Source organism: Triturus cristatus, chromosome 4_1 (genome assembly GCF_964204655.1).
Source record: "Triturus cristatus chromosome 4_1, aTriCri1.1, whole genome shotgun sequence".
Taxonomy (NCBI): domain Eukaryota; kingdom Metazoa; phylum Chordata; class Amphibia; order Caudata; family Salamandridae; genus Triturus; species Triturus cristatus.
Genome location: NC_140585.1, coordinates 79,867,935 through 79,889,057, shown reverse-complemented (window position 1 = coordinate 79,889,057; position 21,123 = coordinate 79,867,935). Strand labels below are relative to the sequence as shown.

General features: G+C 45.0%; 1 protein-coding gene across 2 annotated transcripts in view; it reads right to left on the bottom strand.

Moving 5' to 3' along the window:
* LOC146839579 (calcium-binding protein 2-like) overlaps positions 1–21,123 on the bottom strand; it is a 130,031-nt gene that overhangs the window by 63,948 nt on the left and 44,960 nt on the right. For both annotated transcript variants that reach the window (XM_085651648.1, XM_085651647.1), the window contains one exon: positions 20,898–21,045. In XM_085651648.1, coding sequence (XP_085507774.1) covers positions 20,898–21,045 — 148 coding nt within the window. The remainder of the gene's footprint in view (positions 1–20,897; positions 21,046–21,123) is intronic.

The following is a 21,123-nucleotide window of genomic DNA, read 5'->3' as shown; positions in this document are numbered from 1 at the left end:
TCAGCAGATTACACGATCTGGCTTGGGAGACACACCGCAGATTCCTTCAATGTGCTCAGCAGATTACACGATCTGGCTTGGGAGACACACCGCAGATTCCTTCAATGTGCTCAGCAGATTACATGATCTGGCTTGGGAGACACACCACAGATTCCTTCAGTGTGCTCAGCAGATTACATGATCTGGCTTGGGAGACAAACCACAGATTCCTTCAATGTGCTCAGCAGATTACATGATCTGGTTTGGGAGACAAACCACAGATTCCTTCAATGTGCTCAGCAGATTACACGATCTGGCTTGAGAGACAAACCACAGATTCCTTGAATGTGCTCAGCAGATTAAATGATCGGGCTTGGGAGACACACCGCAGATTCCTTCAATGTGCTCAGCAGATTACATGATCTGGCTTGGGAGACACACCGCAGATTCCTTCAATGTGCTCAGCAGATTAAATGATCTGGCTTGGGAGACACACCACAGATTCCTTCAATGTGCTCAGCAGATTACACGATCTGGCTTGAGAGACAAACCACAGATTCCTTGAATGTGCTCAGCAGATTAAATGATCTGGCTTGGGAGACACACCGCAGATTCCTTCAATGTGCTCAGCATATTACATGATCGGGCTTGGGAGACACACCACAGATTCCTTCAATGTGCTCAGCAGATTACATGATCTGGCTTGGGAGACACACCACAGATTCCTTCAGTGTGCTCAGCAGATTACATGATCTGGCTTGGGAGACACACCGCAGATTCCTTCACTGTGCTCAGCAGATTACATGATCTGGCTTGGGAGACACACCGCAGATTCCTTCTATGTGCTCAGCAGATTACATGATCTGTCTTGGGAGACACACCGCAGATTCCTTCACAGTGCTCAGCAGATTACATGATCTGGCTTGGGAGACACACCGCAGATTCCTTCTATGTGCTCAGCAGATTACATGATCTGGCTTGGAGACACACCGCAGATTCCTTCAATGTGCTCAGCAGATTACATGATCTGGCTTGGGAGACACACCGCAGATTCCTTTATTGTGCTCAGCAGATTACATGATCTGTCTTGGGAGACACACCGCAGATTCCTTCACTGTGCTCAGCAGATTACATGATCTGGCTTGGGAGACACACCGCAGATTCCTTCTATGTGCTCAGCAGATTACATGATCTGGCTTGGAGACACACCGCAGATTCCTTCAATGTGCTCAGCAGATTACATGATCTGGCTTGGGAGACACACCGCAGATTCCTTCAATGTGCTCAGCAGATTACATGATCTGTCTTGGGAGACACACCGCAGATTCCTTCTATGTGCTCAGCAGATTACATGATCTGTCTTGGGAGACACACCACAGATTCCTTCAGTGTGCTCAGCAGATTACATGATCTGGCCTGGGAGACACACCACAGATTCCTTCAATGTGCTCAGCAGATTAAATGATCTGGCTTGGGAGACACACCGCAGATTCCTTCAATGTGCTCAGCAGATTACATGATCGGGCTTGGGAGACACACCACAGATTCCTTCAGTGTGCTCAGCAGATTACATGATCTGGCCTGGGAGACACACCACAGATTCCTTCAATGTGCTCAGCAGATTACATGATCTGGCTTGGGAGACACACCGCAGATTCCTTCAATGTGCTCAGCAGATTACATGATCTGTCTTGGGAGACACACCACAGATTCCTTCAGTGTGCTCAGCAGATTACATGATCTGGCCTGGGAGACACACCACAGATTCCTTCAATGTGCTCAGCAGATTAAATGATCTGGCTTGGGAGACACACCGCAGATTCCTTCAATGTGCTCAGCAGATTACATGATCGGGCTTGGGAGACACACCACAGATTCCTTCAGTGTGCTCAGCAGATTACATGATCTGGCCTGGGAGACACACCACAGATTCCTTCAATGTGCTCAGCAGATTACATGATCTGGCTTGGGAGACACACCGCAGATTCCTTCAATGTGCTCAGCAGATTACATGATCTGGCTTGGGAGACAAACCACAGATTCCTTCAGTGTGCTCAGCAGATTACATGATCTGTCTTGGGAGACACACCGCAGATTCCTTCTATGTGCTCAGCAGATTACATGATCTGGCTTGGGAGACACACCACAGATTCCTTCAGTGTGCTCAGCAGATTACATGATCTGGCTTGGGAGACAAACCACAGATTCCTTCAATGTGCTCAGCAGATTACATGATCTGGCTTGGGAGACACACCGCAGATTCCTTCAATGTGCTCAGCAGATTACACGATCTGGCTTGGGAGACACACCGCAGATTCCTTCAATGTGCTCAGCAGATTACACGATCTGGCTTGGGAGACACACCGCAGATTCCTTCAATGTGCTCAGCAGATTACATGATCTGGCTTGGGAGACACACCACAGATTCCTTCAGTGTGCTCAGCAGATTACATGATCTGGCTTGGGAGACAAACCACAGATTCCTTCAATGTGCTCAGCAGATTACATGATCTGGTTTGGGAGACAAACCACAGATTCCTTCAATGTGCTCAGCAGATTACACGATCTGGCTTGAGAGACAAACCACAGATTCCTTGAATGTGCTCAGCAGATTAAATGATCAGGCTTGGGAGACACACCGCAGATTCCTTCAATGTGCTCAGCAGATTACATGATCTGGCTTGGGAGACACACCGCAGATTCCTTCAATGTGCTCAGCAGATTAAATGATCTGGCTTGGGAGACACACCACAGATTCCTTCAATGTGCTCAGCAGATTACACGATCTGGCTTGAGAGACAAACCACAGATTCCTTGAATGTGCTCAGCAGATTAAATGATCTGGCTTGGGAGACACACCGCAGATTCCTTCAATGTGCTCAGCAGATTACATGATCGGGCTTGGGAGACACACCACAGATTCCTTCAATGTGCTCAGCAGATTACATGATCTGGCTTGGGAGACACACCACAGATTCCTTCAGTGTGCTCAGCAGATTACATGATCTGGCTTGGGAGACACACCGCAGATTCCTTCACTGTGCTCAGCAGATTACATGATCTGGCTTGGGAGACACACCGCAGATTCCTTCTATGTGCTCAGCAGATTACATGATCTGTCTTGGGAGACACACCGCAGATTCCTTCACTGTGCTCAGCAGATTACATGATCTGGCTTGGGAGACACACCGCAGATTCCTTCTATGTGCTCAGCAGATTACATGATCTGGCTTGGAGACACACCGCAGATTCCTTCAATGTGCTCAGCAGATTACATGATCTGGCTTGGGAGACACACCGCAGATTCCTTCAATGTGCTCAGCAGATTACATGATCTGTTTTGGGAGACACACCGCAGATTCCTTCACTGTGCTCAGCAGATTACATGATCTGGCTTGGGAGACACACCGCAGATTCCTTCTATGTGCTCAGCAGATTACATGATCTGGCTTGGAGACACACCGCAGATTCCTTCAATGTGCTCAGCAGATTACATGATCTGGCTTGGGAGACACACCGCAGATTCCTTCAATGTGCTCAGCAGATTACATGATCTGTCTTGGGAGACACACCGCAGATTCCTTCTATGTGCTCAGCAGATTACATGATCTGTCTTGGGAGACACACCACAGATTCCTTCAGTGTGCTCAGCAGATTACATGATCTGGCCTGGGAGACACACCACAGATTCCTTCAATGTGCTCAGCAGATTAAATGATCTGGCTTGGGAGACACACCGCAGATTCCTTCAATGTGCTCAGCAGATTACATGATCGGGCTTGGGAGACACACCACAGATTCCTTCAGTGTGCTCAGCAGATTACATGATCTGGCCTGGGAGACACACCACAGATTCCTTCAATGTGCTCAGCAGATTACATGATCTGGCTTGGGAGACACACCGCAGATTCCTTCAATGTGCTCAGCAGATTACATGATCTGGCTTGGGAGACAAACCACAGATTCCTTCAGTGTGCTCAGCAGATTACATGATCTGTCTTGGGAGACACACCGCAGATTCCTTCAATGTGCTCAGCAGATTACATGATCTGGCTTGGGAGACACACCGCATATTCCTTCAATGTGCTCAGCAGATTACACGATCTGGCTTGAGAGACAAACCACAGATTCCTTCAATGTGCTCAGCAGATTACATGATCTGGCTTGGGAGACACACCGCAGATTCCTTCAATGTGCTCAGCAGATTACATGATCTGGCTTGGGAGACACACCACAGATTCCTTCAGTGTGCTCAGCAGATTACATGATCTGGCTTGGGAGACAAACCACAGATTCCTTCAATGTGCTCAGCAGATTACATGATCTGGCTTGGGAGACACACCGCAGATTCCTTCAATGTGCTCAGCAGATTACATGATCTGGCTTGGGAGACACACCGCAGATTCCTTCAATGTGCTCAGCAGATTACACGATCTGGCTTGGGAGACACACCACAGATTACTTCAATGTGCTCAGCAGATTACATGATCTGGCTTGGGAGACACACTGCAGATTCCTTCAATGTGCTCAGCAGATTACATGATCTGGCTTGGGAGACAAACCACAGATTCCTTCAATGTGCTCAGCAGATTACATGATCTGGCTTGGGAGACACACCACAGATTCCTTCAATGTGCTCAGCAGATTACATGATCTGGCTTGGGAGACACACCGCAGATTCCTTCAATGTGCTCAGCAGATTACATGATCTGGCTTGGGAGACACACCACAGATTCCTTCAGGTTGCTCAGCAGATTACATGATCTGGCTTGGGAGACAAACCACAGATTCCTTCAATGTGCTCAGCAGATTACATGAGCTGGCTTGGGAGACAAACCACAGATTCCTTCAATGTGCTCAGAAGATTACATGATCTGGCTTGGGAGACAAACCACAGATTCCTTCAATGTGCTCAGCAGATTACACGATCTGGCTTGAGAGACAAACCACAGATTCCTTGAATGTGCTCAGCAGATTAAATGATCTGGCTTGGGAGACACACCACAGATTCCTTCAATGTGCTCAGCAGATTACATGATCTGGCTTGGGAGACACACCACAGATTCCTTCAATGTGCTCAGCAGATTACATCATCTGGTTTGGGAGACACACCGCAGATTCCTTCAATGTGCTCAGCAGATTACATGATCTGGCTTGGGAGACACACCGCAGATTGCTTCAATGTGCTCAGCAGATTACATGATCTGTCTTGGGAGACACACCGCAGATTCCTTCAATGTGCTCAGCAGATTACATGATCTGGCTTGGGAGACACACCACAGATCTCTTCAATGTGCTCAGCAGATTACACGATCTGGCTTGAGAGACAAACCACAGATTCCTTGAATGTGCTCAGCAGATTAAATGATCTGGCTTGGGAGACACACCGCAGATTCCTTCAATGTGCTCAGCAGATTACATGATCTGGCGAGGGAGACAAACCACAGATTCCTTCAATGTGCTCAGCAGATTACATCATCTGGCCTGGGAGACACACCACATATTCCTTCAATGTGCTCAGCAGATTACATGATCTGGCTTGGGAGACACACCACAGATTCCTTCAATGTGCTCAGCAGATTACATGATCTGGCTTGGGAGACACACCGCAGATTCCTTCAGTGTGCTCAGCAGATTACATGATCTGGCCTGGGAGACACACCACAGATTCCTTCAATGTGCTCAGCAGATTACATGATCTGGCTTGGGAGACACACCGCAGATTCCTTCAATGTGCTCAGCAGATTACATGATCTGGCTTGGGAGACACACCACAGATTCCTTCAGTGTGCTCAGCAGATTACATGATCTGGCTTGGGAGACAAACCACAGATTCCTTCAATGTGCTCAGCAGATTACATGATCTGGCTTGGGAGACACACCGCAGATTCCTTCAATGTGCTCAGCAGATTACATGATCTGGCTTGGGAGACACACCGCAGATTCCTTCAATGTGCTCAGCAGATTACACGATCTGGCTTGAGAGACAAACCACAGATTCCTTCAATGTGCTCAGCAGATTACATGATCTGGCTTGGGAGACACACCGCAGATTCCTTCAATGTGCTCAGCAGATTACATGATCTGGCTTGGGAGACACACCACAGATTCCTTCAGTGTGCTCAGCAGATTACATGATCTGGCTTGGGAGACAAACCACAGATTCCTTCAATGTGCTCAGCAGATTACATGATCTGGCTTGGGAGACACACCGCAGATTCCTTCAATGTGCTCAGCAGATTACATGATCTGGCTTGGGAGACACACCGCAGATTCCTTCAATGTGCTCAGCAGATTACACGATCTGGCTTGGGAGACACACCGCAGATTCCTTCAATGTGCTCAGCAGATTACATGATCTGGCTTGGGAGACACACCGCAGATTCCTTCAATGTGCTCAGCAGATTACATGATCTGGCTTGGGAGACAAACCACAGATTCCTTCAATGTGCTCAGCAGATTACATGATCTGGTTTGGGAGACACACCGCAGATTCCTTCAATGTGCTCAGCAGATTACATGATCTGGCTTGGGAGACACACCGCAGATTCCTTCAATGTGCTCAGCAGATTACATGATCTGGCTTGGGAGACACACCACAGATTCCTTCAGTGTGCTCAGCAGATTACATGATCTGGCTTGGGAGACAAACCACAGATTCCTTCAATGTGCTCAGCAGATTACATGAGCTGGCTTGGGAGACAAACCACAGATTCCTTCAATGTGCTCAGCAGATTACATGATCTGGCTTGGGAGACAAACCACAGATTCCTTCAATGTGCTCAGCAGATTACACGATCTGGCTTGAGAGACAAACCACAGATTCCTTGAATGTGCTCAGCAGATTAAATGATCTGGCTTGGGAGACACACCACAGATTCCTTCAATGTGCTCAGCAGATTACATGATCTGGCTTGGGAGACACACCACAGATTCCTTCAATGTGCTCAGCAGATTACATCATCTGGTTTGGGAGACACACCGCAGATTCCTTCAATGTGCTCAGCAGATTACATGATCTGGCTTGGGAGACACACCGCAGATTGCTTCAATGTGCTCAGCAGATTACATGATCTGTCTTGGGAGACACACCGCAGATTCCTTCAATGTGCTCAGCAGATTACATGATCTGGCTTGGGAGACACACCACAGATTTCTTCAATGTGCTCAGCAGATTACACGATCTGGCTTGAGAGACAAACCACAGATTCCTTGAATGTGCTCAGCAGATTAAATGATCTGGCTTGGGAGACACACCGCAGATTCCTTCAATGTGCTCAGCAGATTACATGATCTGGCGAGGGAGACAAACCACAGATTCCTTCAATGTGCTCAGCAGATTACATCATCTGGCCTGGGAGAAACACCACATATTCCTTCAATGTGCTCAGCAGATTACATGATCTGGCTTGGGAGACACACCACAGATTCCTTCAATGTGCTCAGCAGATTACATGATCTGGCTTGGGAGACAAACCACAGATTCCTTCAATGTGCTCAGCAGATTACATGATCTGGTTTGGGAGACAAACCACAGATTCCTTCAATTTGCTCAGCAGATTACACGATCTGGCTTGAGAGACAAACCACAGATTCCTTGAATGTGCTCAGCAGATTAAATGATCGGGCTTGGGAGACACACCGCAGATTCCTTCAATGTGCTCAGCAGATTACATGATCTGGCTTGGGAGACACACCGCAGATTCCTTCAATGTGCTCAGCAGATTAAATGATCTGGCTTGGGAGACACACCACAGATTCCTTCAATGTGCTCAGCAGATTACACGATCTGGCTTGAGAGACAAACCACAGATTCCTTGAATGTGCTCAGCAGCTTAAATGATCTGGCTTGGGAGACAAACCACAGATTCCTTCAATGTGCTCAGCAGATTACACGATCTGGCTTGAGAGACAAACCACAGATTCCTTGAATGTGCTCAGCAGATTAAATGATCTGGTTTGGGAGACACACCGCAGATTCCTTCAATGTGCTCAGCAGATTACATGATCGGGCTTGGGAGACACACCACAGATTCGTTCAATGTGCTCAGCAGATTACATGATCTGGCTTGGGAGACACACCACAGATTCCTTCAGTGTGCTCAGCAGATTACATGATCTGGCTTGGGAGACACACCGCAGATTCCTTCACTGTGCTCAGCAGATTACATGATCTGGCTTGGGAGACACACCGCAGATTCCTTCTATGTGCTCAGCAGATTACATGATCTGTCTTGGGAGACACACCGCAGATTCCTTCACTGTGCTCAGCAGATTACATGATCTGGCTTGGGAGACACACCGCAGATTCCTTCTATGTGCTCAGCAGATTACATGATCTGGCTTGGAGACACACCGCAGATTCCTTCAATGTGCTCAACAGATTACATGATCTGGCTTGGGAGACACACCGCAGATTCCTTCAATGTGCTCAGCAGATTACATGATCTGTCTTGGGAGACACACCGCAGATTCCTTCTATGTGCTCAGCAGATTACATGATCTGTCTTGGGAGACACACCACAGATTCCTTCAGTGTGCTCAGCAGATTACATGATCTGGCCTGGGAGACACACCACAGATTCCTTCAATGTGCTCAGCAGATTAAATGATCTGGCTTGGGAGACACACCGCAGATTCCTTCAATGTGCTCAGCAGATTACATGATCGGGCTTGGGAGACACACCACAGATTCCTTCAGTGTGCTCAGCAGATTACATGATCTGGCCTGGGAGACACACCACAGATTCCTTCAATGTGCTCAGCAGATTACATGATCTGGCTTGGGAGACACACCGCAGATTCCTTCAATGTGCTCAGCAGATTACATGATCTGGCTTGGGAGACAAACCACAGATTCCTTCAGTGTGCTCAGCAGATTACATGATCTGTCTTGGGAGACACACCGCAGATTCCTTCTATGTGCTCAGCAGATTACATGATCTGGCTTGGGAGACACACCACAGATTCCTTCAGTGTGCTCAGCAGATTACATGATCTGGCTTGGGAGACAAACCACAGATTCCTTCAATGTGCTCAGCAGATTACATGATCTGGCTTGGGAGACACACCGCAGATTCCTTCAATGTGCTCAGCAGATTACATGATCTGGCTTGGGAGACACACCGCAGATTCCTTCAATGTGCTCAGCAGATTACACGATCTGGCTTGAGAGACAAACCACAGATTCCTTCAATGTTCTCAGCAGATTACATGATCTGGCTTGGGAGACACACCGCAGATTCCTTCAATGTGCTCAGCAGATTACATGATCTGGCTTGGGAGACACACCACAGATTCCTTCAGTGTGCTCAGCAGATTACATGATCTGGCTTGGGAGACAAACCACAGATTCCTTCAATGTGCTCAGCAGATTACATGATCTGGCTTGGGAGACACACCGCAGATTCCTTCAATGTGCTCAGCAGATTACATGATCTGGCTTGGGAGACACACCGCAGATTCCTTCAATGTGCTCAGCAGATTACACGATCTGGCTTGGGAGACACACCGCAGATTCCTTCAATGTGCTCAGCAGATTACACGATCTGGCTTGGGAGACACAGGGCAGATTCCTTCAATGTGCTCAGCAGATTACATGATCTGGCTTGGGAGACAAACCACAGATTCCTTCAATGTGCTCAGCAGATTACATGATCTGGCTTGGGAGACACACCGCAGATTCCTTCAATGTGCTCAGCAGATTACATGATCTGGCTTGGGAGACACACCGCAGATTCCTTCAATGTGCTCAGCAGATTACATGATCTGGCTTGGGAGACACACCACAGATTCCTTCAGTGTGCTCAGCAGATTACATGATCTGGCTTGGGAGACAAACCACAGATTCCTTCAATGTGCTCAGCAGATTACATGATCTGGTTTGGGAGACAAACCACAGATTCCTTCAATGTGCTCAGCAGATTACACGATCTGGCTTGAGAGACAAACCACAGATTCCTTGAATGTGCTCAGCAGATTAAATGATCGGGCTTGGGAGACACACCGCAGATTCCTTCAATGTGCTCAGCAGATTACATGATCTGGCTTGGGAGACACACCGCAGATTCCTTCAATGTGCTCAGCAGATTAAATGATCTGGCTTGGGAGACACACCACAGATTCCTTCAATGTGCTCAGCAGATTACACGATCTGGCTTGAGAGACAAACCACAGATTCCTTGAATGTGCTCAGCAGATTAAATGATCTGGTTTGGGAGACACACCGCAGATTCCTTCAATGTGCTCAGCAGATTACATGATCGGGCTTGGGAGACACACCACAGATTCCTTCAATGTGCTCAGCAGATTACATGATCTGGCTTGGGAGACACACCACAGATTCCTTCAGTGTGCTCAGCAGATTACATGATCTGGCTTGGGAGACACACCGCAGATTCCTTCACTGTGCTCAGCAGATTACATGATCTGGCTTGGGAGACACACCGCAGATTCCTTCTATGTGCTCAGCAGATTACATGATCTGTCTTGGGAGACACACCGCAGATTCCTTCACTGTGCTCAGCAGATTACATGATCTGGCTTGGGAGACACACCGCAGATTCCTTCTATGTGCTCAGCAGATTACATGATCTGGCTTGGAGACACACCGCAGATTCCTTCAATGTGCTCAGCAGATTACATGATCTGGCTTGGGAGACACACCGCAGATTCCTTCAATGTGCTCAGCAGATTACATGATCTGTCTTGGGAGACACACCGCAGATTCCTTCACTGTGCTCAGCAGATTACATGATCTGGCTTGGGAGACACACCGCAGATTCCTTCTATGTGCTCAGCAGATTACATGATCTGGCTTGGAGACACACCGCAGATTCCTTCAATGTGCTCAGCAGATTACATGATCTGGCTTGGGAGACACACCGCAGATTCCTTCAGTGTGCTCAGCAGATTACATGATCTGGCCTGGGAGACACACCACAGATTCCTTCTATGTGCTCAGCAGATTAAATGATCTGGCTTGGGAGACACACCGCAGATTCCTTCAATGTGCTCAGCAGATTACATGATCGGGCTTGGGAGACACACCACAGATTCCTTCAGTGTGCTCAGCAGATTACATGATCTGGCCTGGGAGACACACCACAGATTCCTTCAATGTGCTCAGCAGATTACATGATCTGGCTTGGGAGACACACCGCAGATTCCTTCAATGTGCTCAGCAGATTACATGATCTGGTTTGGGAGACAAACCACAGATTCCTTCAATGTGCTCAGCAGATTACACGATCTGGCTTGAGAGACAAACCACAGATTCCTTGAATGTGCTCAGCAGATTAAATGATCTGGTTTGGGAGACACACCACAGATTCCTTCAATGTGCTCAGCAGATTACATGATCTGGCTTGGGAGACACACCGCAGATTCCTTCACTGTGCTCAGCAGATTACATGATCTGGCTTGGGAGACACACCGCAGATTCCTTCTATGTGCTCAGCAGATTACATGATCTGTCTTGGGAGACACACCGCAGATTCCTTCACTGTGCTCAGCAGATTACATGATCTGGCTTGGGAGACACACCGCAGATTCCTTCTATGTGCTCAGCAGATTACATGATCTGGCTTGGAGACACACCGCAGATTCCTTCAATGTGCTCAGCAGATTACATGATCTGGCTTGGGAGACACACCGCAGATTCCTTCAATGTGCTCAGCAGATTACATGATCTGTCTTGGGAGACACACCGCAGATTCCTTCACTGTGCTCAGCAGATTACATGATCTGGCTTGGGAGACACACCGCAGATTCCTTCTATGTGCTCAGCAGATTACATGATCTGGCTTGGAGACACACCGCAGATTCCTTCAATGTGCTCAGCAGATTACATGATCTGGCTTGGGAGACACACCGCAGATTCCTTCAGTGTGCTCAGCAGATTACATGATCTGGCCTGGGAGACACACCACAGATTCCTTCTATGTGCTCAGCAGATTAAATGATCTGGCTTGGGAGACACACCGCAGATTCCTTGAATGTGCTCAGCAGATTACATGATCGGGCTTGGGAGACACACCACAGATTCCTTCAGTGTGCTCAGCAGATTACATGATCTGGCCTGGGAGACACACCACAGATTCCTTCAATGTGCTCAGCAGATTACATGATCTGGCTTGGGAGACACACCGCAGATTCCTTCAATGTGCTCAGCAGATTACACGATCTGGCTTGAGAGACAAACCACAGATTCCTTGAATGTGCTCAGCAGATTAAATGATCTGGTTTGGGAGACACACCACAGATTCCTTCAATGTGCTCAGCAGATTACATGATCTGGCTTGGGAGACACACCGCAGATTCCTTCAATGTGCTCAGCAGATTACATGATCTGGCTTGGGAGACACACCGCAGATTCCTTCAATGTGCTCAGCAGATTACATGATCTGGCTTGGGAGACACACCGCAGATTCCTTCAATGTGCTCAGCAGATTACATGATCTGGTTTGGGAGACACACCACAGATTTCTTACGAGATATCTTTGCAAGAACCATCCGCTTCAGACATAGGCCATCAGGAAAGGATTGCTGGAGTAGCAGAGTATATTTTGTGCTGTTCCATAAATACTGTTAGCTTTTCTAAAATGTCTGTCAGAATATGTCATAGATGTCCTTATTTGTCCCCCATGCAAAAAATAGACTATATTGGGGACGCGTCTGTTTGTTTCTTTCATTTGGAAAACCCTGCTTCTAGCTGACTGCACGTTCTCCCTTGCCCTTAACCTTGCCGCGATTTTGCGCAGAACTTTGCTGAACTCCCTGGCTCGAATGGAGCGTGAGGAGCTGTGACCGGAGTGGGAAGAGCCGTTTGACCACCGACAGCTGGGAAGCAGAGTCAAAGAGTCACAAAGGACGCCTGCGCATCCCGCAGTGTGGGACGTGTGTGGGGCGTGCCCGGGCCCGTCTTAGCCCGTCATCGACCGCAAGAGGCCGGGCCGGGCCGGGCCACCTCCCTAAGGTTGAATTGACATTTCCTTCTTACTGTTCTGTATTCGGGACTTTGTCTTCTTTTGTTTGCTGGAACATAGGATAACTATGGGTAAAAGGAAGGCAGGCACTATATCTACCATTATCCCAGGAGCGGGAGCACAACAATCCCTGATGACCTATCAGACTGGTGCTATGGGGGCTATTGAGGAACAAATACACTCAGTTGAAGAGACCCTTACTCAAGGCAGGAGGGGCCCGCTGGCTGCAAGTAATACCCGAGTTAGCTCTCCTAATATATCTTCTATCGTAGTAGTTGATGAGCAAGCTGCTCAGGCCGCTCAGAATGGGCGCATACAGGAGATAGCAGAGCACATATATATCTGAGTGACCCAGAGTATGATCCTCAACCGCCCTCGAAACGTTAGAAAAACCCAGAGTCATATGAGGGTGTACAAGGTCAAAACCATCCTGTGAACTCAAGTAAGAAAAAGAAAAATGTTGGTAAACAGTTAAAGATGGGTGAAGGTAGAAGGTCTGTTGGTTTAGGGAGACCCACTGTGAATATGCGAATTGAGGGCCAAACTTCCGAAATTGGTAAAATTACAAGGAAAATTGATGATTTGTATAATTATGTGGTTGGTGCTCTGGGGAAAATAATAGAAAGAGTGGATGTTATAGAGGGACGCCTAAGAGGTGATAACAGGGCTACCACTGGTGATGAGAATGTACAATCTAATATTAGCCATCCTCTCAGTTCGCTTTCAATACTACACGCAGGGAATCCTTCTCTCAGCACTGCTCGCGTAGAACCCCGGTGTTAAACTCCATGTTAAGCACGGCAAAACCGGCTACACATAGACCAACACCCTCCCATAATAAGCCGCAAGTTGACACTAACAAGTCTATAATAGATAAGAAAGGAGTAAACAGTAGAATAGGGGGACATTCAACTGGGAGCACGGAATCCTCATAGAATGTAGGATATTACCACCTTGATTTACCACCTGCTGTTGCACCATAGATAGTGATCCCAGCCAATGTTCCTTCCCCGCATACATCAGCGCATGAAACGTGGGGGGCTCTTCGAAATAAAACTCTTTCTTGGCTAGGCGGAAAAAACTGGTCTTACAGGTGCACTTTTTGCAAAATTAAAAATGGTTAGACGGGTCACCTGGGTGGGAATTGGTCGTAAAACCTTTCAGGGCGATTGTATTGTTTTGACTCTTAGTGACCCTTGGTTAGTTCATGCCATTTTTACAAGGGTAGGGAATGTACATATTAATCATACTGAAATTAATGTCTTACCCCTAGGCTTTTTCTATCACCACCAGCTATGAACCACTTTAAAACCCAAGTAAGGGACTTTTCTGCTGACACAATGAGCTCTTGTAATGTCCCGCTGCATAATCGCTTCGATCTGCTAACCAGACTTGAAGATATAGATTGACCGAGTGTAAAGCATACGAGAGGGGATGGTCAAAGTAGACCGGAAAACCTTCTATCCCTTAGTGATACCACACAAGATCAGACTTGTGGCCAAAGGGTTTCCTTTAGCACTGGAAAAGACCGTAGCTGGAATTTAGACCATTTAATTGAGGGTGTGGACACTAATAAAACATTAATGATCTTGTAGGCGAGATTGAAACTAGTCCCAAGGACATAGTGCCATTTGCAATGGGGGTGGAAAACCCCAGTGCAGAATCGAATACTAAGACGGGTCCATCATGTTCTTACTATTGCCAATGGGTAGACACTTCATAGTGCCTATCGATGGTTATTTGCGATTATACTGGCACTCTACACATAACTATTCCAATTTACATCCCCGCTTCTGGGTGACACGCAGACTTTCTGCAACGTATCCGGTTGCTTAGTTACGGCACGCAGATACGTTGATTGGATCCTTGTTTTGCGCTCCTTAGTTTGGTCTGTCGCATTGCATTCTGGCAGCGACTCACTTTGAAATACCGCATCCCTGCCATTGCTCACTGTCATCGTACCACGCAGAGAGACGGACGCTCTTCTGTTCTACTCACCAGCGGGCACTCGAGTCTACATAATCACCGTATGACAGGTATTGACCGTACCTATAACTTACACACCACTCCATAAAGGTATAATTTAATACCCTATAGTAATGTTTGGTTGTATTTTCTTTCAGCGTATAACCAAATAGGTGCGTAATAAGAGGCACTATCATGCATTTTGGGTACTTTTACTATACAAAGTCCTCCAACTTCCCCGCCAACAGAGCGCTACCACACGCTCCTTGGTTTACTACATCCGATTATTTACATCTATGAACACAACGGAGACTCCACAATAGTTCCCCGATCTCACTGCCTGACATCACCCTCATAAGGGGTAAGTTATTTCTGCTTCTGCAACCATCATCTCGGCACTCAGGCAAGCCTTTTCTTCCCCTTTTTTCAATATTGATACCTGTATATGTATTCTTTTTACAGCACCTGGACGGGTACCCTGTGAGTTCCTTTTATTTCACTAGACTCACGGTGTCACTAATCTTTCCGCATCAGGCGGTGCATCCAACCATTCAGGTACACCCTAACTAGTAGTTTTGGCTCATACCATCTTTCTACTAAGTACCTGGTTTTGATGGTATTATTCCATTCCCCTTTTAGGTGTCCCTACATCTTAAGGTCCTGAAGAGACCCTACATCCCATATAGGGTTGAAACGTCGTCGACAATAGACAAGGGCGAATCATTATACAACACCTATGACTAAGAAGTGTTGTGAATTATATTGCTTTATTCCAGATGGTCGCTCTTATGTTTAATAATTGAAACCTTGTATATATGTCACAGTAAATGTCACTTTTAGTTTAGGTTCAATCACTTTCTCACTGGGACACCTTTTTATGATCTTTTTTATATGATGAATTGTTAAGTTTGTTATTGTAATTAATTGTGTATTTATACACTGTTTATCTGTTGCTTATTTAAAAATATAAAAGAATATTATCATGCATTGTTTTGTCTGATATGTATAGCAAAGTTTCTTTCTGACATCAATCTGAACCTTTTATATTGCCATTGTGCCTGTTTGTATCAAATAGTTGTTAAAAGATTTTTCCATAGGAGCCATTGTTTTCTTTCTAGATTTACTGCCCAGGCTCCAAGTGAGTAGGGTTCCCTTGTTTCTCTTCTTCAATAAACGAGAGTGCAGCGGGTAAAGCAACCGGGCCGGATGGCGTTCCTGTGGATGTGTACAAAACCAACATCGAGCTGTGGGCCCCACTTTTAACTAATGGTTTAGTCAGATGCTGCCGACACGGTTTTATTCCTTCATGGTCCGACACAATAGTGATCCCTACATTTAAAAAGGGAGACAGAAATGAACCAATGTGCTATCGTCCAATTTCCCTGCTAAACTCCCTCCTGAAAGTGGTAGGGAGGGTAATTTTAAACAAGTTACAATTATGGGCGGATGAGACAGGAGTCCTATCCAATCTGCAATATGGGTTCCGAGCGGGTCTCAGCACAATCGAGCAAGGACTGAATTTAAGCCTGATTATAAGCAAATACACACTAGCGAAGGAGGGAAAACTTTTTTTGTCATTCGTACACCATAGTTCTGCATTTGACTGCGAAAAACATGAAAAGCTATGGAGTGTTCTTACAGGGATGGGAGTTGACCCACCTTTACTTTTATTTATAAGGGAATTGTATAGGGATGCAGGGGCTAGGGTGCGTTTTGGGAGGCAGGGGGAGGGTTCAGCTAAATTTCCAATGAGAAAAGGAGTGAGGCAAGGCTGTGTACTTGCTCCATTTCTTTTCTCATGATATATGAATAGTCTTGGCCAATATTTGATTGAACACCGCCAGGACTATCCTATTATTAAAAATACTCCAGTTCCAAGTTTACTCTAGCTGAAGACACGGTCATAATGACGCGGACGCAAATAGGGTTGCAACTGTTACTAACTTTGTTAATTGTATGCAAGAAAGGGGTCTAAATGTGTATATCAGTAAGACTTATACAATGAAATGTGGGGAAAAAATGACAAAAAAAATTGATATTTTTATTAATAATAAAAAAATCAAATGCACTGATAAATTCTCCTATTTGGGGATAAATTTTGATCGTACAGGGTTTGGTCTGCTGCTATTCAGGAAAGAAAATTAATGTTTTCTAGAGCTATAGGTGCGGTGATCAATTTCGCCAGGAAATGAGGTTGCAGACCTGTCCCTGAGTTATTAGCTATCTACAAATCCAAATGCCTTTCAACAGCTATGTACGGGGCAGGCATATGGGGATTTGCGGATGTGCAATATCTACAACATTGTGAGAATGCATTTATGCATTACTTGTTAGCAGTACCAAGCTCAACTGCTAACTTTATCTGTCACTCTGAACTTGGTTTGCCTTTTATTACTGATATGATTAGAATTAACCCCATTTTACTTTGGGACAAGGTCTAGGTTTCAAATGAGACCAGTTTTAATCGCGATGTCATCATGGATTGTTTAAAACTTGACAGGGCTGCTACCATACCCCGGCTTGGTTATATTAAAGAAATGGCTAATGAAATTGGTCACCCTGAATTTTTTGAGGCACCGGAGAGTATGGTATCTACTTCAAGAAAGACTTTAAAAATAGAATGTCTGACCCACATAGAGAATAAGAGATGTCTCAAAGAAAGAGAAAAAAGAACTGTCATGGACAACCAAATGATGTTAATATGTCCAGGCACACAACCTTATCTGGCTCAAGCGCAGGGAAGCTTCGATCGCATGCTTTTAACTCGCTCTCGTTTTGGGACCTTCCATAGATTGATTACCTTTCCAGGAGTTAATGATTGGTCGAGGAAATCTACTTCCTTGCCCGTGTGATGACATCTCAAACCAATCTACTATGCATACCATCCTATTTTGTAAATTTTATACACTATACCCAGGAAAAGGTTCTTAATACCAATCCTGAAAAGTATGGGTTCAAGACAATGTAGAATAGCTTACTTGAAGCTACAATCTCTGGAAAATGGAATGACTATGAGGGGTATCGCCTTATTTTTAAAAAGTGTAATTAGGGAAAAGGAATACAATGTAAAGATAAAAACTATGTAACACTTATTTGTTTATTATGTATACATTGAGTTTATGCTGTAACATAATTGATTGTGTATTTTAATTGTGCTTTTATGATTTATTTATTTTTAAATCGAATAAAGCTAATTTGAATTTGACTATATTGGAAGTACGATAAATCCCCTAAACATATGGGCTTTCAAGCATATCCAAGCCATGAAAGGTCAAATGTGAATTATGCAGTAGCTCTTTCATTTTTAAAGCATCATCACCAGGCCCTTCTTCGAGCAGTTTGTTTATTAACTTAGCATCAGAACGAACGAAGAGGAGATCAAAATGTAAGACCGATTTAAGATTGAGATGCCCAGTGGCCAGCACAACGAAGAAAGGCTACATATGTTTTTATAATAGTTTCATAGGGATGATGGAGCTTATAGTCAGGAAATGATTTACAAATAAAACCTTATTTAATGTCAACAATATGTTTTGCATTTAGATACATTTTAGGGTAGATAGATTTGCGATAAAATACTTGTGGATTGCATATTCAAATATTGTTGCTTTATCTATTGTTCTTTTGTAAAGTATATCTACGTCTTGTTCACATTTGATATTCGGGTCACTCAAGATGAACTTTATTAAATCCTTTGGGATATCCCATTGGGCCAGGACTCCAACCGTTCTTCAGGTTTTTCCACGTAATATTTGAGTTTTTTGTCTCGCTATATCCTAGGTCTGTCAATAACTTGAAAATCGTAAGGATGGCGGGCTTAATTTTATGTATGTGAGGTTCTAGGAGGTACATTCAAGATGAGGGTGGTGGGACTGTGCTGTATGGAGCTTGTTATGTGTAGAAACCTACCTTGGAGAAAGACTGCGGACATTTGAAATCTGTCAGGTGTCGTCTCATCTACCTAAGAGGTGATCGCATGTGTTGTCACCCATATATTATTAACAAAAATGTATTGCAGAAATATGAAGACATTTTAAATTGGTACCTTGTGCCGTATGAACTGATGGGAGGCAACAGCAGAATACTGTGGCCTTGACACAGTTTGCATATTATATTTATGGATGATTTGCAGACACTTTCCATTTGAACTTGAAAGTTCCTAGGTCCTTGGACCCTTGCTGGGGAGGGCGTCCACTGGGCCCCCCTGTTTAAAATCCATGCAGTCGAGGTAACAAGAATTTCCCGTTCCCATCCGGATGTGTTATGATTGGTGGGTGTTCCTGTGCACATGAGGGGCCCGATTCACAGAAATAACTTAGGACAAAATCCTAAACTTACTACCATTTTGGTATTCACAGAAGGCACGTACTCATTTTGGTATTCACAGAAGACACTTACTCATTTCGGTATTCACAGAAGTTAGGAGTCCTAACTTTTGGACTCCTAAATACCTTCTGTGAATACTGAAAGTCTTAAAATTAGGATTTTTCTAAGTTTAGGAGTCCTAAAGTTAGGACTCCTAACTTTACTACTACTAAACTGAGAAAAATCCTAATTTTAAGGCTTTCGGTATTCACAGAAGGCATTTAGGAGTCCTAAAGCTAGGAGTCCTAACTTTACTACTACTAAACTGAGAAAAATCCTAATTTTAAGGCTTTCGGTATTCACAGAAGGCATTTAGGAGTGCTAAAGTTAGGAGTCCTAACTTTACTACTACTAAATTGAGAAAAATCCTAATTTTAAGACTTTCAAGGAAAAGCAAGAAAGAAAAATCCCAACCGTACATATTTATTTCCAAGAAAAAATTCAGCCTGCACCCTATCCCACAAGAAAGCATTTGCCACCGAGTGTGGTAGCACTTGGGTTTTAATAGCACATTTGCTCAGTCTTAATATTTGTGACAAGAGCATTTGGCTGAATGTTGGATGAAATTTTTGTGTGGATGTATTTTGGTAAATTGACGTTTTTGTCGTTCTATGTTTTTGCAAAGCCAAATAATATTTTTGCAGACTATGGCCAGATGCGTGGCCATTTGGTCATATAGTAGAGGTCACAAATTGCAACCAATATCTTATTTATTTAAAAAATAATTTCATTATTTTCAAGAAAAAAAGGATTGATTAATCAATCCATTTCATAAATTGGTTATAAATAATAATTTAAATTGCAGATTTAAATTGACAAGTACACATATGCATTAATAAATAGATTAAAAACAAATGCATACACTAAATACAATCCTGGTATTAGACGCATTGCAACACCCCTTTAGATCATTCCAGCCTCCAATACCTTGGGTCCAATAAAGATCTTTAAGAGCAGTCCTTTGTAGTAATAGATCGTTTCTTAAAAATCAGAATCGTAGATGGACTTAATCCGACCTACCCCATGGATATTAACGAGGTAGGTTGTAAATTGTCACTAACTCTTATTGGAGGCCAACACAGGAATGGTGGCCTGCTGTGGCCAGCTGACCATGTATGTGATGGCATTTTTTTTTTTACAAAGGTTTCTTTTTGGTGAACATTTGTTGAAAAGTAGGCAGTAGACCACTGCTAAGTCTTCAACAAACGTTTGGCTACTTTCTCAGAGGGGAAAAGGTCGCCACCTCCTTTGAGATCTCGGTAACTTTTCAATGTTTTGCGATTGGATTTCAGTCGTCAATCATTGACAGCCTACTGATTGGGTAATTGGAGGGGACGCCTACAAAGCACCCTTTCCAATACCAAATCGGTATGCATTCTCAGCCCCATTTCAGGAGTCAGAAAAACATTGTAATCTCCTAAAATGGGATTAGTAGATCTGAAAAAGTATTTCCATGGTCACAAATGCAGAATCAGAGCATATGCGACTATAAACCTGCTTAGTACACCTGGTCCCATATCTTTACGTGGGATCCACAGAGAGCGAGTGCGTGCTTGTTTGTTACCGTGGCTTCGCCTATGCACTGGGCGCTTGTGCTCTCACCATCGAAGTCCACATGGCCATCTCCATTGAGGTCTACGTCCTGGATCATCTCCTCCACTTCCTTCAGCTTGAGCTGCTCCCCGAGGAAGGCTTGCGTGGCGCCCTGCAGCTCCAGCGTGCTGATCTCTCCGTCACCATCGATGTCGAACTGCGGGAAACACGGACATATGACGGCCCACGTAGAGCTTGGAGTCCTAGAGTGGACGGCCTCCCTTCCTGATCCTTA